The sequence below is a fragment of the Triplophysa rosa genome, linkage group LG5, assembly GCF_024868665.1.
Source record: "Triplophysa rosa linkage group LG5, Trosa_1v2, whole genome shotgun sequence".
NCBI lineage: Eukaryota > Metazoa > Chordata > Actinopteri > Cypriniformes > Nemacheilidae > Triplophysa > Triplophysa rosa.
Window position 1 is genome coordinate 17,345,628 of NC_079894.1, and position 17,746 is coordinate 17,363,373.

Genomic DNA, 17,746 nt, shown 5'->3' on the forward strand with positions numbered 1-17,746 from the left:
GATAACATAACCAAAAGCAAAATTTCAAATAATGTTAGTTATAAACTCTAGCATGTTGACATGTATATCATGATAATGTGTGTCAGCTAACAATGATGAATGGAATGAAACGCAATGATGTGCATTTGTATACACAGTAAGTGTATACACTGAAATATGGTTACATGAGTGCAAAAATGAAAAAAGGTACTGTCTCAATGTTTTTATGTTTGAACCGATCCCACTCTTGTCCAGATATATATTGGGATGAATATTAGACATGTAGCATCTTATAACTAGCTGATCTCATAACTTTACCTGTCATTTTTAACACAAGCATTTGTAATACTTGTCATAGTTGCAGTCCTTACCTGCGATGTTACTGTCTATCTCATCTGGTTGTAGGCTGGTGACGCTGGAGTTGTCCATGCGGAGCTGCAGGTCGCTTAGTTTCTCTCTGAGCTGCTCGATGTCACTCTCTTTACTGTCCAGTTGCATCTGCAGCTCATTGCGATACGTGCACTCCTCCGCCAGTTGCTGCAAACACAGATGACATACAAAATTACCCACTGAAAATATTAGCAATCTTGTATCGGCCAATTGCGGTTTTAAATACTGATTATAAGTTTTGGTGCATCCCTTAATAAAAGACTATTATTTCACTTCAATGTTTCCATTTTAGATAAGACAACACATAATTTACACTTTAGATCTGGGTTAGACCCCCCAAAGTCAAAATTAAAGTTGCATTTGTACATCTTTTTCAGTTTTGAGACCAAGAAGAAGAATCTCTAGAATGAGAATGTCTCTCCATCTATAAAACTTTAATAGAAGAATTTTAAATCACATGCAATAATAATAGCTTCGATCAAGTTTATTTAGCAATTTGTGTCGTTTAGTCACATTGGACTTGTGTGAACAAACCTCTGTTGACACAAACAGTTGCGTGTTGCCTAGCACTTAACTTCTTGTTTACATGACTTACTGCTTGCATCTCACTGAACTCTTTCTGGTACTTGATGGCCATGTGGTTGAACTTCTCCTTCTCCTGGTTCAGGTCGAGCTGCAGTTTGCGATTTTCCTTCTCTTTCTTGCGCAAGTCAGTCGTGCTGTCTCTCTTCTTCTGACCCAACTTCATATCCTTACGGTTCATGATCTCGGCCAGCTTATTCACCGCCTGCAGTTACACGTGGAGTGGAAAACTATAATTAACATACTTATCAAATGTTTCAGCTCCTCTTTAGAACTTCCTTTAAACTGCCATTGATTTTCCAATTTTAAATATTTACACATATTGTGATTTTTACATTCGCAAGTCTGATATCATTAAGCATTTTCTCTACAGTCATACCTGGGTCTTCAAAGTTCTTTCTATGTTAAGGGCCTTCTCATAGTTCGCCTTGACTGAGTTTGCCACGTCTTCCTTTTCTGCTGCAAACGCTGCAAACCATACAGAATATAAGAAACCAATCAGAAAATGTATGAGACTGTGAAGGTAAACCATAAACCACTGGCTGAATAAATGACCTTCTTCTTGATCTCGGAGTCTCTCGCTTAACTCGGTCTTCTCCTTGCTGAGGATCTCCACATCTTTGGTAAGGGTTTTGTTGGATTCCTCAAGCTGCAAAAAAACCCAGATCATTATCACATAAAACCAAGGACGTAATCATAGACTTAAAGGGTTAAAAACATTTGGTATATGTGCCACACAGACCCGTGTGATGATCGAGTCCTTATCCGAGAGTTCCTGTTTGTTTCGGGAGGCTGCTTTTTTGTTCTCCTGAGAGAGCTCGAAATACTGCTCCTCCTGCAACGCCCGGGCCAACTGCTCCGATTCAGCCTTTGTCACGGTGAGGTCCAACTGAGCAGAGAGAGACTCCCTAAAAAAAAGCACACAAATTTTTGTCTTATTCTGGATGGTACTGATGGATACTCACAATAAAAGAGATTTAGAGACATTCAATTCTAATTAATGGGTACGTCAATGTCACAAGACACTGTTAAAAAATGAATATCCTGAATATCTTTGTACTTTTCAGAGTGAAGCTCTTGAACTTTTCTTTGAGCCTCCTGGATCTGCCGATTCTTCTCCTCAACATCTTCCTTCAACTCCTTCACCTGAGTTTTGTAGAGAGTCTAAAATGAAGTTGAAAAGGGTTTGACAATGAATCCAAGATATACAAGCATACATGCTTACGTTAATGCAAGGGGGCATGGAAGAATGCATCTTCACTTCGGAAAAAAGAAATGGAGTGACTGTGAGTTACTTACAGAGAAATACTGCTCAGCCTCCAGCTGGTCCTGAAGTTCCCTCATCTGACCTTCATTCCCTCTGTATTGCCTGAGGAGATGAGTTTCAGTCAGTTTAATTCACTTCAGCTTCAAACACAAGTCAATTATTCAAACATCTCCTACCATATTTAATAAATAAAAAAGCATTAAAAATCCCCAGTGAAACCTGCAGCTCCAGGCTCAGGATTCATCATAAAAGCATCTTAAGAATACAGGATGATCGAATCTGACATTCCACCCCAATTGGGACCAATATGAGCATCTCAATGTATCCCGATGGTAACTCGCTGTTACCTTTATTATAGCAACAAAGGTTATTTGTGTCTATGTAGCTCTGGCACTGAAGAATCCATCATACACAATAGGACCAGGAACTTGTATTAATATAGTAAACAGAGTCAATTTATATCTATGTTGACATAAAGGAAAACAATATGTTATAAAGCTAGGCATTCAATCTCCGGTTCAACTGGGTTAACTATTAATAACCTCCCAGACTACAAGGGAGTTCCACACCTCAGTGTCGACAGAAGGAAAGGTGGAGGATTAACCGGGTAGGTGGAGTCAAGCGGAGGGTAATCCTTAATCCACCAGTGTAAATATTGGCAGTCAAAAGATTCAGCCAGGTTTGACCATAAACTTCAATAATAGCCTTTTCCACAATAATACCCTTCAATAGCGCACTTTACATACTAAGTAATGTAGACGCTGTCGCTAGTAAGAGTCTGAGCCAAAGGTCAGTGGGGTCAAACTGAAAACAACACAGCCATCAAAAATGCTTGTAATAAAGAAACATGTAGCGATAAATCAACAATCGGGGACATTTACTACTATAAAAACAGTGAATGCTGAAGCAGCCTCTGACGAAAGTATGTACTCTCATTTCTAGCAATATCCTGTTTTTTTTCTTAAAGACAATGGAGCGAGCCAGGAACTGTTAAACATGCTGTGGTTTATAATGAGTGCAATGAAAAAAAAAGGCACTCAAGGGTACAAACCACGCTTGAAAAGTGTTTAAAGTCACGGACAGTTAAATGAAGTGCTTAGTCTTCAAAAAATGTTGTTTGTCCATCAAGGTTACAAAAAGCATTACTGGCAGTACCGACCCATTTAAGGTTCATTTCATATGAGATTTGTGATTTTTGGGACAATCCAAACTTGATTTATTGTCTGATACTGTCTAGCTATAAACATCCAAGGAATATAGTCACTGAAAGGGGCAAAGAAGAGGACAAGAGTCATACTTGGTGAGCTGTGCCAGCTGGAACTCAAGCGAGCGTTTGTTCTCAAGAGCGACGTTGATCTCCTGCTTGAGTTGCTTTTCTGATCCCTTCAGATGCTCGGCCTCTATCCTCCAGCTTTTCAGTTCGTTCTGGGCGAGAGCGCGTTTCCCGGATTCCTGCTCCAGCTGCACCCGCAGGACCTTCACCTGGAGCGGGCGGAGAAGATGCGAGTTTAATGAATTGAAGTTACAGACTAAACTAACTGGTGTTTAATGAGAGTTTGCAAATAAGAGCGTGTTAAGTCAACAATGGGGTGACGCTCACCTCTTCCTCCAAGTGCTCCTTCTGCTTCATCAGCTGCTCCATTTTCTGCACGGACTGCTTGAGGTCAAACTCCAACATGGAGCACTGCTTTTCCACCTCAACAACCCGGCTCTCCACTCGCATCCGCTGCGAGGTTTCCTCAGACACCTTCTGCTCCACCGCTGGAGAGAAAACAACAAAATCGCTTGATTTTTATCAAATGTTCAAAAATAAAGAAACAAATGAAAGATATTTGGACGAATGCGCGTAACCAAACAGTTCTTGGCCACAATTGACTACCATAGCAGGAAAAATGGCTTTCTAAGTTTCTTTGTTCTGTTGAACACAAAAGAAGATATTTTGAAGAATGTAGGAAAGCAACAGTTCTGGGGCACTTTTGACTAACATTGTCATTTTTCCTACTATGGTAGTCAATGGTGGCCAAGAACTGTTTGGTTACGCACATTCGTCCAAATATCTTTCTCTGTAGAAAGACATTTATACAGATTTGGAACAACTCGAGGTAATGATGACCCAATTTTCAAGAGAGAAAAATAACACAGTCACTCCTTGTAGCATGTGCACGTATGAAATCTCTGAGGTGGTGTCTGAGCACAGCTGAATGAGACGCTGTACAGTGTCTGGACACGCTGTCAGAATGAAGCGCCCTAGAGCAGAAACTGGCGCAGGTGGCACAGCTGGGCGCGGAGCGTCTGGCACACACAGCATACCGTGCATAGCAGCCGACTTGGCCTCCTCGATGGATTCGTATTTGTCGGTGAGCTGAGCTCTGGTGACGCGGTGCTCGGTCAGCTCCTGATCCAGATGCTTCTGCAGGGTCTTCAGCTTGTAGTTCAGGTCAATTTCCAGACTGTTCTTCTCCTGAAGAGACAGAAACGCAGGTTACAGATTTTTATGTTTTGCTTATAATTGACAAAAAAACCTAAAAACATCAGGAGTCGAAATAAAGAAATGTGGTGCTAAACCCTATGCCAAATATTTTATTAATAAAGCTTAACTTGATGTAGGCCAGAATACCCCTGTAAGGAGTTTAAAAGTCTGAACTTGAATGGCTTCATGAGACGCGGAGGTGATGTAAAGTGCACAGCACGCTGCAGGCGATATGCAGCATACATAATGATTAATCTTGCAAAATCAAGCATCTACAAATGATATCATGAGACCTACAACGTTATCACTGGGAAAGTGACTAGTAGTTGTTAAAATTACAGAAGGAATGTTTAAAAGTTCTCTAGGACACCATCTGATGTAAAACGTAGATGGCTACACAGCAACATCGCCAGTGTTAAAAAAGGTCAAGTTAACTCTCACAGTGTATATATAATCCACACTTCGATAGTGTGGATTATATATACACTGTGAGTGTTAATTTGACCTTTTTTAACAATGTGGATTATATATACACTGTGAGTGTTAATTTGACTTTTTTTAACAATGTGGATTATATATACACTGTGAGTGTTAATTTGACCTTTTTTAACACTGGCGATTTTGCTGTGTACAAAATACATTTTTGGTGTTCCTTTCCTTGAAAATTCAGATGCACGCACGCACACACACACACAACAGAAGCCAACCAGACCAAGCAGTTCTAACAAAACAAAAAACAACAAAAACCTAAAATAATAATAGACCTTCTCAAGGGCGTTACATCTCTCCTGGACTTGCTTCCTCTCCAGTTCCACTTTTGAAATGCTCTGCTTCAAGTTCTTGTTGTCCTCCTGCAGACCTGTGATACGAGCTGAAAAAAACAGAAGAATAAGTTCTCTGTGAGCTGACATGTTTTCGTGTAAACAAACAAAGCACTTTATTATGTGTTTCAATTTGTCTGGCGAATCTTATTTCCATACATAACTCATCCATGGTCAAATGGATTTAGGAATGTACATCAAATTCATGAAATTATTTTGCCAATTCAGTTGAGGTACCATGTGGTTCTTACCCTGCAGTTCTCGGATCTCCTCTGAGCCCTGGCTGCATGTTCTCCTCTCAGTGTCCAGCGTGGTCTGTAGCTGAAGTAACTCTTTCTCCAGCTGCTGTCTGGCGCTCTCCGCCGCACGGCCCTTCTCCTGCAGTTCGCGGTTTACACCCTCCAGCTGACTCATGGACTTCACCATCTCAGTGTGACTCTTCCTCAAACGCACCACCGTGTCCGACTCGGCCCGCAGAAGGTCATTGGCATCCCCCAGCTGTCAGTCACACAGATGGAAAAGATGTTAGTACCACAAGACCACATAGTATGACAAGTCTTTTTTGTTTATATAACCATTTTTTAAATCATTCGTGCCCAGGTGACGGTCTTCTCATAAAGCTCACTTGGTTCTGCAGCTGAGCGATCTTCTCGTTGTTTTGGCTTATTTTCCTCAGGTCTTCCAGCTGCTCCTTCAAAGTGGACACTAGAGAAAACAAGAAAACAAAAAGTAAATGAGGAGGAAGATAAAGGGATTGTTATACATAAAACAAGCCACCCTGAATTGCATTCTCACCCTCATTCTCCAGATTTCGCCGCTTTTCTGCCTCCTGATCAGCTTTTCTCTGGTGTTCTGTTGCCCTGTGCTGGGTCATGATCTTGTCTTTCTCCAGTAAAGACACGTTAGCCTCCAAACTCTTCCTCAGGTTGACCTGAAACATGTCAGGACAACAAAACGCTAAGAAACAGGGAACGTAACAACTACAAAAATAAGTCCCGCTTTTAACAGATATTTATCTTTAATCGTCTATCGAAGCTGTGTGTACAAAACACATGCCTCTATAATTATTTCGATTCATGGTTTGGAAGTGAAATCATTTCACTCACCTCCTCGTCTAACTCTTTCATTATCTTGTCTAGTTTTGTGTTGGATGCCCTGAAGGGAAAAGGAATCAAAGAACATATTTCAAAAGCCTGATTTTACTAAGAAAATATGATTTTGAGAAAAAGACACAGGAAGGATGAATTTGGGAAGAATGGACAGATGGTTGAGATGTTTCATCTAAATGAATGCATGAATCAGCGGAAGGCTAGATGAACGAGGAAACTGGTCTGAAATGGGTAAAAGTGTTCGATTGGGTTGGATTCATGCATGTTAGACAAATTGTTTGATTGGCGTGGATGGATGATGTGTTTGGTTCTGATAAATAAAATGTGTGGAATGATGACTGAATGAGGTGTTCGATAAAAACCTGCACTTCTGCTCCATCTCATCCCTCAGCTGCATCTCGCTGTGAAGTTGTTCTTCTAGTTGATAGATCCTCTTCTGAAGATTCTCCAGCTGAGGGATCACAAACAGTCACTCATTCTTACCGATTCAAAGAAATACTGACACTAAACTCCATTTAAAGTCTCGGTTTAGATGTGCTTACTTGACTTTTATCTTCTTTAGTCGATCTGTCACTTTTTGTGTTTACTTCCCGAGGAAACCTGACAGAGAACCGTTACAATCTTGACTCAGTCACATTTTGAACAACAAGTGTTGGCTGACTGAAGTGTTGAGCCTGTTCTTCAGCTCTATACTCACTGGTTATTGCTGTAGTAGGTGAAGCCCACAAAGGGAAGTTGGTTGCCGACAAATGCTTTAGGGATGGGGAACGTCTCTTCCTCCCCTCGATCCTCCTCAATGTCATCGAAGTTACTCGTGTCGACGTCACTGCTAAGCTCTGGGACCACGGGGGCAGCAGCTACACACAACAACAGCAAAATCTTAAAAATGCATTGTATACTTATATATACTCTATAAATAGGGCTGTTCAACGATTAATCACATCCAGAATAAAGGTTTGTGTTTACATAATATATGTGCACTGTGCAAATTTATTTCGTATTTATATCACATACACTTACACATACATGTATATATTTACTTGCATGTATATACCAAAAACGTCAGGTAGAGGTTTATAACTCACTTTCTCTAATGTTCTCCCATGTCCACTGGTCGTTCTTAAAAAAAGAATGCCGCTTGATCTCATCGACTCCATTGCGTCCTAATCGCACTTCCCTAATAAAGATGAGTACAACAATGATGTTAAATGAACACAAGACTGTGAGCGTACTTCACTTATATAGTTGAAGCTTTAGTTCATTTTCTTGACATTCAAAAGAAGAGCATTGATAACATGCAGACCCGCGAGCCGATCCAGGGCGAGTTTACCGTTAATCTCACGAGAGATTACGGTTAAAGACGAGACGCCATAAATCAACTATTTATCATATTACTCAGTGTTTCAGATAGATTTAATATCTTTGAACTGTTGAACAGAAATTTCCTCTCGCAATACTAGGCTTTACCCAGTTCAAGGCTTTGCGGCTATTAACCTAATCTTCTTTAAAACGAATTTAATAGAGAATTAAGAAGGGAAAACAGTGTGGCTTAAGAAAGGGGCGCAAAGAGCATTACAACAGTCAAAGGAATCAGATAGATGTTGTGTCGCCTGAGGAACACCATCAAAGAGAAACTTTGATCTGTACGGATTCATCACATGGTTTAACAGTTGCTTTGTAAAACAAAGGACAAATCCAGACTAACAACTCCCTGAACTGACAGGTCAAGATGAAATAAACCTCTGTTGAAACAAAACATATACTATTTGTTTTAATACCTAGGAAACACAAATGTTAATATTTCATTTTAGAGAACATCAACACTGTGAGACAACAACATTTCAGAATTTCTGATGAAAGTGTCCATGCAAATCTTGCCATCACAATTTTAGGATGCTGTGGGCGGTTGCTAGGGTGTTGCTATGTACTGACAAGGGTGTTGTGAGTGGTTGAGCGTCAACTAGGCGTTAAAGGGGTGATTTAACGTGTTCAGGATGTAATGCTGGATTCGTAGATCATTTGAAACTGAAAGATGGAGCGTCCCAGCGCTAAAAGATGCTGGACATGAACCGCACACGGTAAGTGAAACTAAGTCATATGTCTGTGTTTTGTTGGCAATCGGCGCGTACGTGCATAATATAAACAACACAAACTTATAGTGAATCAAAACAGTTATGCTGATGTATTGTGTGCTCGTGATTTAGTTCCTCCAACCGCACACCCCCAGGATGTCGTCTGTTTTCGGAAATAATCGTACAGCTGTATCTATCTTTTATAAATGTGATCGAACTAAATACTCTTCGAATATACGAAGTATGCAATACTACTCTATAGGTACTCATGTTTAATATGTGATTGGCAAAAACTGCGCGTTCAACCGGACCTTTATGTCATCACTATGCATCACTATCTAATATCCTGGCAATATTACAGTCTATACAATAGGTATAACTTATGTTTAAAATATTATACTTTAGTAATTGAAATTGTTCAAACCTGTCTGTGAGAAAAGCACAAATAAGGCTCTTTGCATCCTTTGAGATGTCACTGTCATCGGGGAAGGTCAGGGCATTCTTGTGGTTCATGATCTTGCTGTAGGTGCCCACTAGCGAGTCAGCATAGAACGGTGTGTCACCTAAGGACACATTAAACAAGACAGATGCTTATTCTTCTCAGGAAGGGAAAGAGAAGTCTTTCTAAGGAATGTTGTCCTCTTTGTGCTGTTTGTTTAGTTTAAGGATTTGAATCGGAGCCTAAATGCACAGTTACTCTTGTGTTTCTTCAAGGAAATCTCTTCTGGTTTTAGGGAACTGAAGTGTGGCTTTTCATAGACAACTTTTATGGAAATCTGCAACGTGAGAATTTCCGACCTCAAGAAACGCCATAAGAAATGCAATTTCAGCAGCGACAAGGAAAGGTGAGCCTTCCATATAAAAATAAAGGTTAACAGTGTGCAATATTTCTTTATATTATTTAATAATCCAGTATATTGTTGCTGTAGGGTTGAAACCTTGTATCTCTATTTTAATTTTATCATGAATCTTTACTATTGGTCATCATGTATGTCTCAGATTGTGCTAATATTAACCAATAAAAAATTATTAAAAAGAGCTTGTCAACCAAGTTTATTTATTACAGTGTTTTCTCCATTTCCTTAAAAGTAGTAGTTTTGTAGATACAAGGTTTCTGCCCAACAGCTAGACTATTTCCATTGATTATGTTAATTAAGTTAATTCAGACCTTGTAAAGCGAAAGATTGTTAATAACAAATACATACTGAATGTGCTAATTTTATTAAACAGACTTAAACTAAAAAGTTAAACTAATATTAAAAATGGAACACCCATGAGCGCTGAACGCTGTAAAACTCACCAACTAGCATCTCATACAGGAAGACCCCAACAGACCACCAGTCACACTCTCGACCATAGTAGCCGTCTCCTCCCTGTGATTTCAGTACCTCTGGAGAAATGTAGTCTGGAGTTCCTACTGCCGTGTCGCATCGTACCATACCATCCTGAGGAGACAACAAGAGGATCAGCTCCAGAACGCGGACCGAAGCAGAACTGACAAATGGTGAAATGTGACTTACCTTGTTCATTTTCATACAGGTCCCGAAGTCAGCCAGCTTCAGGTGGCCTGACTTGTCTAATAACATATTGTCAGGCTTTACGTCCCTGTGATGAAAAAGCAAGGAAAGCATTACCTTACAACCTTAAAACATCCCTTTAAAGCAATTTCAAGCAAGACTATGAAAGGAAGGGATGGTTAAATGTGTGAAGGAAACCTGTGAATGAAGCCCATGGAGTGGATGCCATCCAGTGCCAGCACCACCTCAGCAGTGTAAAAACGTGCCCACTTCTCGGGCACGTCATAGTTGCTCATGAGGTTGACCAGGTCACCGCCCGGCATATATTCCATCACCATGTAGAGGTAGCGGCCATCTTGGAATGCATAAAACAGCTGGAAAACCAAACACGCACACAAAATAAATGAATAACAACTGTACAGAAGATATCACATTCAAGCACAAAGTAACAACTAAATAATTTGAATAACTAAAATTGATTCTTATTACCAATCAGTCAGCTAATTCATACCTGTACTACCCAATTACTATCGGCGAAGGCCATAATATCCCTCTCTTCCCAGAAGAAAGCGGAGTCCGACCTCTTGATCATCTCAAACTTGCTGAGCAGCTTCATGGCGTATACCTTCAATGTGGCTTTGTGCCTCACCTACAAAACACAAAGAGAGAGAAGACCTTTAAGCCAAGCTTAGCATTAGTAAACAATTTTATATATACAGGATTATGGATAGTCAGATGGTCATTAGTGTTAAGTAAACTCCTTCGCTCTTGAATCACCCTGAAGGGTGATTTATTTCAGAGTTATGACAGTCTGACTGTATATTATCCTGCTTATCACAAGGCTACTTGCCAAAAACATAAACATATCACTATTGAAATATGTTATTGTACGGGAACACGGTGATCAAAATCAAGTATTGCACAGTGTACAACATGGAGACTGTAACATTTAAATGCTCTACACTGTACATTTTTTCTTTGCTAGACAAGAGTACAGAAAAAGCAGAATACGGTAACCTTATTAAAAGATAAAACAGTGTAAACTAGTTGACTATATCACTGCCATAGCTTCAAAAACAAGGGAAACGTTGTGGAAAACAAGAACATGAAATATGTACAACACACTCACCAGTTGTACTTCTCCAAATGCCCCTCTGCCTATGACTTTTACCACTTCATAATCCTCTGCTTTCATACGAAGCTCTCGGATTTTGCTGATTGTGTCCTTATCTAAAGGCAAGTAAACACAAAGAAAAGCCATCGATTGTATTGAATGAGTTGCAAAATGTTGACTCATTCACTGACTTTGAGCTTGGTTTAATAAACCATGATTGTGGCTAAAAACAGTTAAATGCCTTGATACATACACACATACTCCCGTCCAGAAGCTTAGAGTCACTTATTATTTATACTCGTTTCATTTATTATTTACTTTTTTTACTGTTTTAAGAAAATTACGGAATAGCACAAAATGTTACTATAATTACATTTTGCCATTTTTAACCAGCTTCTTGAGGCAACTAACCTTTTTTAAAAAGTATTGAAAGAGATTATGCTCTTGCTGCTATTTCTTCATTATTTTGCATTAACAATGTAGTCTTCTAAATTTCTAAATATACATGTAGGCACATTTATATTTTTGTCTAAAAATAATTTCAGACATTTGAAATATTTTTTACATCAGGAGAAACACTTAAGTAAAGTAACCCTAAACCTTTGAGAGGCGGTGGAAATTCCAAATATAAGTTTCATAATTAAACATTGAATTTTCTATTCATTATTGAATTTAGGAAATTAAATTACAAATTAAGCAACTAGGACTATGAATTTATTGTAAGATTCCAAACATGAAAATGATCATAACAAGCATGGAAAGAACACTATGTAAAAGCCTTTTACCCTACTTTCAACTCTCAAGCTGTGATTTAACCAGATATTTTTCTGATAAATTACTTAATGTAATGCACTTCTGGCTACATATGTGGTCAAGCATCTGCATCTGGTTTAAACTGAGAGAGAGAGAGAGAGAGAGAGAGAGAGAGAGAGAGAGAGAGAAAGAGAGAGAGAGAGAGAGAGAGAGAGAGAGAGAGAGAGAGAGAGAATTAGACATCCTTGTCTCAGGAGGGAAGTAAAGCCCTGTGGACTCTACAGAAGAGCCTCTGGATAGTGTGAGAATCAATTTAGCTGAAATTGTGTTATAACCACTGATGGCCCTCATGACTTTATCTAACATAACAGCTCAGTTTCCCTCATGGAGAGATAACTTCCAGCCAAATTTGGTTAATGCTGAGCAATGTTTCTTTGTGTTCTCCTTTGGCACAAGTTTGCACGTTCATCGATAAAGAGAAAGCAATAACAGAACAGTACTTTGATCTTGAGAAAAGAACAAATCTCCCACGGTATACGGAGAAAACATTTGAGAAGGATTTATGGATATTCACCAGGGTTAACAAGTTTACATCAACATTTCAGGGGGGAATGACAACTTTTAATTCAGTCACATTTAATGTGGCACAGAGCTGCTGGTGAGTTATTATAAAAAGGAGATATATACAATATGAAAAATACTTTTTGTGTGCCAACATTCAACATATATTCAATTTAATATTGTTAATGTACTTTTTTAATTCAGTGAAAACATTTGAACTAAACAGCTAAATACATTTAAAAATTAAATGTAAGAGTACAGTATTAAGAAATAACATTACTAAAATAATACAAAGTCAAATAAAACAAAGTCACTATAATAAAGTAAAAATAAAATAATTTATTGCAAAATGCAATACTACACTATGATCGAAGCATGTATGAATGCACTGACATGAGCTTATGATCAACGGAGTTTACTATTACAATTCAAGACCAGTTTTCATCATAGATTAAACCGGCAACAAGGTTTCTTATGACTGAAGCGTAAAAAAGCACATCAAATAAGGCAACGTGTATAAGTCTACTATAAATTAAGCAAAATGTGCTAACTGTTGTTTCATCTAACAGTATGTTTAACAGCTCCTGAATAGGGATCCAGAAAGAAACCAGTAACAAACAGGTAAAAACTACATGCTTGAGGTAGAATAGACACATTACACTAACAATATACCCAAAGACATCAATTATTAAACAAAGGTCAAAATATGTTGAAGAAATCTTGAGGTTATGTCAGGGCTCCAGACTGCGACTAAATGGTCGCATTTTGCAACCAGTTTTCGAGACAGCGCGAGCATTTTTTTTACAAGTACTTGCACATGTGCGACCTGCAAATTTGGAATTTCTTCTTGTTGTTATTTCATGTGGAAAGACGAGTAGAACGCGACCCGCCACCAGTGCAGGTGAAAGTCAACTGCGCAGGTCACTCTCGTCATTGACGTTTCAAGCGGACGCACACAATCCAGGTCGTCATTGACAAGTTTACACACAACGTGAACGCACTACTACGAGACGCTGTTTGCTGTGACGGATTTCTTGAGCCCGAGGATGAATGATTTGCTATACGAGACGTTTAAAACAAAACTAACAGCGGAGGAGTTCAGAATACGTCATTTATCGGTTGATTACTTGAGACAGCGCTGAATCATTTCAAATCCGTTCACAGCAAGAACGAACGACAGGCGGTTGCTCTTGTTAAGTTTAATTTGACGTTAAATTTACATGTGTTGTGTGAACATGAGTAAAAGTGTCCTTAATACACAATAAAATCATCGTAAGAACGTAATAACAAGAGACCTTTCATTTTGCTTTAATGGGTAACAACTGTTAACAACTAAATGTATACTTTTTGACAAACAATTTCTGTTGGTTCAAAAATGAATTCAGATTACAGTCTCTCTATTTAGCACCAATCAATAACAAAGCTACTCTGTAGATTCTGCCTCTTTTTAAATAAGCAGAACCAAATCTGCGGTCATCAAGTAACTTGTCAGTATCAGTATAACAGTTATTTTGGGGGAAATAATTAAATAATTGAAATGCAGGCTGATTTAAGGTGAACCCCTAAATATTTTGTTTGCGCTCCTAAAAATTTCAGACAGGGGCTACAGTGCTCCTTGTAGAAAAAAGTTAGTCTGGAGCCCTGGGTTATGTAGGTCTTTGCATATTTAGATATTTTTCTAAAGACACTGAGGGGAGCATGTAGTACCCAGTAGCACGTTAGCATGCTATGTCATTGTATGTGCTGTGCTGTTGCTAAGGCGTTTGGCAATTCTATAATACCGCACGTCTGACAAGCCGACCACAGAGGATGACAAGCAACCGCAGTAACCGCTACAACCGCAATGTTCACGTTTTTTATTATATTTTTTATGAGACAAAAATATATATAACATAATATTTCGAATGGGTCTCGACGGGTTTGGTGTGCACAGTGTTATACAAAGTGTTACAAATTATACAAAAGTTATACAAATACTGGCTCATATTTTTCTTCAATTTAAGATTCCCCTGTACATGATTGTAATTTGTATTGAGGCTTCAATTTGTATTGAATATGCACATAACAAGCCTAAACAATTTGCTTTTATATATTTTCTCGTTTTACAATTTCTATTTATCTTGTATTTATCATAAACTGGTTGGTCTTGAGTCTTTTCTTTAATAAAGGAAAAAAGACGTGTAGCCTACCTTTCGTTTTTATTGCTCTGTGTTGTTTTCCATTTTCCAACAAAATATAAAAATACGTTTTACATTGGTTTTAAAACAGCCGTCTTTGTTATTAAAACACCAATATATGCAACACAATAAAGGTACAATATATCCAACAACATCATTTAAGCCTATTTATTTGGCACCAAATTCAGGATTAATGCGGTAATATCGCACACCTCGCTAATGAGCCACACAAAATTACCACACGGGAAATTCCTTCACTGCGACAGCCCTATTTGGGTGGTTGCTAAGGTGGCTGCATGCTGGCCTGAGATAAAAGAACCCAACTCACAAGTATCCCAACTATCAAGTCTATTTTGGTTCTAAGGTAAAGCTTGTGTCCTTTCTTAAAATTAAGCCTATGTGAATTCATGGCCATTTTATGATTTACATAGCAGAAATCATAGGGTTTAGAAAAGTAATAAACACCACCAATTTCCTCAATAAATGGAATGATTTGTTGTTCAGCTGACCGCAAAGAAAGACATTTGGAAGAATGTTTACAACCGAACAGATCTGGGGCACTTTAGAATTCCATAGTAGGCAAAAATCTACTTTGGTGGTCAATGGTGCCCCAGAACTATTAAGTTTCCCGCATTCTACAAAATATTCAACAGAACAAAGATTTTAATATAGTTTTGAAACAACTTGAGGGTGAGCAAATGATAACAGAATTTTCATTTTTGGGTGAACTATTCCTTTAACAGTAGTGATGTGGGAGTTAAAGAGTATGAAGGATCCCAAGAAAAAAATCTAACAAAACCACATATATGTATGACAATATGAAGCCCCTCCTTCTGACGTAACATCACTATATACTGTGTGTGTGTGTAAGAGAGAGGAGGGGGTCATGTGGAATATAACATGCGGGTCACCATGCAGTCCTGAAAGCCCTTTTGTTGAGCGAATACCAGGACTTACAAAATGGAGCCTGACTGAGGGTACTGACCCAAAAACAACCCCCACCCACAATAAAGAGCGCTCAAAGTGTTTTGACATGTCACAATGAACCGATGAACATGAAAGACACTTTCAGCCGGGAGAGATCCAGACAAAACCCTAGACAAAATACTTACATCTGCTTAAGAAATTATCGATGCTTTTGTTTTTCCTCAAGGCTGGAAAATCAAGGTCGTAGACCAGAGCATCCAAACTGTCCTGGAAAACAATAACATATAAATATTGGTTAGATGAAGATATTGGTTTGTTAGAATTGTATGTGATGATGGACTAAGTGGATTGTGATATTTTATCACTATGTATTATCTGGTTTCCACTGTAAACCTGCAATATTGTTTACCTTGCTTATCATGAAAACTACTTATCTGTTATATAACATGTTCAACCAAGAATGCTTTCAATGAGTTTAACTGTTGTATAAAATGTAGTGGGGGTGACCGAGCCACTTTATGATTTGGTATGTGTATTTAAAAGCACTATTTAAATAGTGAAGTAAAGGGATAGTTCACCCAAAAATAAAAATATCTTTTTTGGGTGAACATCATTTACCCCCTCTTGTCATTTCAAACCTGTATGACTTTTGTTCTTATGTAGAACACAAAAGAAGATATTTTGAATAACGTTAGTAACCGAACAATGGCGGTACCCATTCACTTGCACTGGTTTTGTGTCTGTACAATACAAGTAAATGGGTACCACTGTTGACAAGTTAACAACATTCTTCAGAATATCTTCTTTTGTGTTCTACAGATAAAAGAAAGGCATACAGGTTTGTAACGGTGAGTAAATGATGACAGCATTTTTGTTTTTGGGTGCACTATCCATTTAACACAATCTCGATCAAGAGGCACAAAGGCCTGCTGAGATCTCAAGCTTGTCTTGATCGCTTTGATAAACTATTTAAGGTCATTTGTTCAGAGCCCATTACCAAAAGCTACCATTTGTCTGTCAGGCATATTTAGAACAGCGACCTAAAAGTCTTGAGTCACATCTCTCTCTCAAGCACAGATTAAACATTTCTTTGACATTCGGCCAGAGATAGAAAAACTGTCCTCTCTGTTATCCATGTAACATGATAAAGGCTAACTTTTTACAAAACGTTCAACCACTTTGTTCTCGTATTTTATTACTGTCACCAGCTGGCCAACGCAGAAAAACAAAGCAACAACAAAATCAACCTCACAGAGACCCTGCAGCAGGTCCAAAGAGGTTAAGCCTTATTTTGATCTACAATTTTGTCACAGACCTGCGTTCACAAATACTCTCAGCACCGATTTTCTTACATAACAGGGATAACAATAAAAGATGATACATTTTAATTAACTTAAAAACCGCTCTTCCGTGCTGTCATTACACATGTATGTTGACAAAATGCTAAATTAATTTAAAAGCTAAATGAAACACGAATGTTGAACAACATTACACAGATGCACCACTTCTGTCAGTCCTTAAACACTCCTTAAACACTCAGAAAAATGTGTTACTCATTTAACATGACAAAGGACTTAATCATAAAAAGGTTAGAATAGTATACTTGTATGTACTGTATTTATTACACATAATCAGAGGTGGGTAGAGTAGCCAAAATCTTTACTCAAGTCAAAGTACAAGTAACTAGAGAAATTGTTACTCAAGTAAAAGTCACTATTTTAAAATTTACTTGAGTAAAAGTAAAAAAGTATGCAATGAAAAAACTACTCAAGTAGCTAGTTACTTAGTTACTTTGTATCTGATTATATAGGCCTACTACATAAAATTAATATTAACGCCAATATTTTAATATTACATTTTAATCAATATTTTTAATTATCATAAGCAGATATCTTTGCAATATACTAGAGAGTCTAAAGAATAGACAAACACAGAAGAGACAAGCATTTCTGTAAATTTCATCTAGTCCTGATGTCAATGTAGTTTACACAACTTATTTAGAATAAT

General features: G+C 38.2%; 1 protein-coding gene across 2 annotated transcripts in view; it reads right to left on the reverse strand.

Moving 5' to 3' along the window:
- rock1 (Rho-associated, coiled-coil containing protein kinase 1) overlaps positions 1–17,746 on the reverse strand; it is a 65,477-nt gene that overhangs the window by 6,783 nt on the left and 40,948 nt on the right. For both annotated transcript variants that reach the window (XM_057334302.1, XM_057334301.1), the window contains exons 2-27: positions 15,925–16,006; positions 11,337–11,437; positions 10,719–10,856; positions 10,406–10,581; positions 10,211–10,295; positions 9,991–10,135; positions 9,115–9,253; positions 7,704–7,795; positions 7,316–7,475; positions 7,161–7,218; positions 6,981–7,069; positions 6,616–6,664; positions 6,305–6,440; positions 6,135–6,214; positions 5,761–6,007; positions 5,453–5,559; positions 4,529–4,679; positions 3,819–3,979; positions 3,516–3,700; positions 2,251–2,320; positions 2,012–2,115; positions 1,694–1,859; positions 1,507–1,600; positions 1,331–1,419; positions 965–1,156; positions 351–516 (exon numbers count right to left, since the gene is read on the reverse strand). In XM_057334302.1, the coding sequence (XP_057190285.1) occupies positions 351–516; positions 965–1,156; positions 1,331–1,419; positions 1,507–1,600; positions 1,694–1,859; positions 2,012–2,115; positions 2,251–2,320; positions 3,516–3,700; positions 3,819–3,979; positions 4,529–4,679; positions 5,453–5,559; positions 5,761–6,007; positions 6,135–6,214; positions 6,305–6,440; positions 6,616–6,664; positions 6,981–7,069; positions 7,161–7,218; positions 7,316–7,475; positions 7,704–7,795; positions 9,115–9,253; positions 9,991–10,135; positions 10,211–10,295; positions 10,406–10,581; positions 10,719–10,856; positions 11,337–11,437; positions 15,925–16,006 (3,262 nt within the window). The remainder of the gene's footprint in view (positions 1–350; positions 517–964; positions 1,157–1,330; positions 1,420–1,506; positions 1,601–1,693; positions 1,860–2,011; positions 2,116–2,250; positions 2,321–3,515; positions 3,701–3,818; positions 3,980–4,528; positions 4,680–5,452; positions 5,560–5,760; positions 6,008–6,134; positions 6,215–6,304; positions 6,441–6,615; positions 6,665–6,980; positions 7,070–7,160; positions 7,219–7,315; positions 7,476–7,703; positions 7,796–9,114; positions 9,254–9,990; positions 10,136–10,210; positions 10,296–10,405; positions 10,582–10,718; positions 10,857–11,336; positions 11,438–15,924; positions 16,007–17,746) is intronic.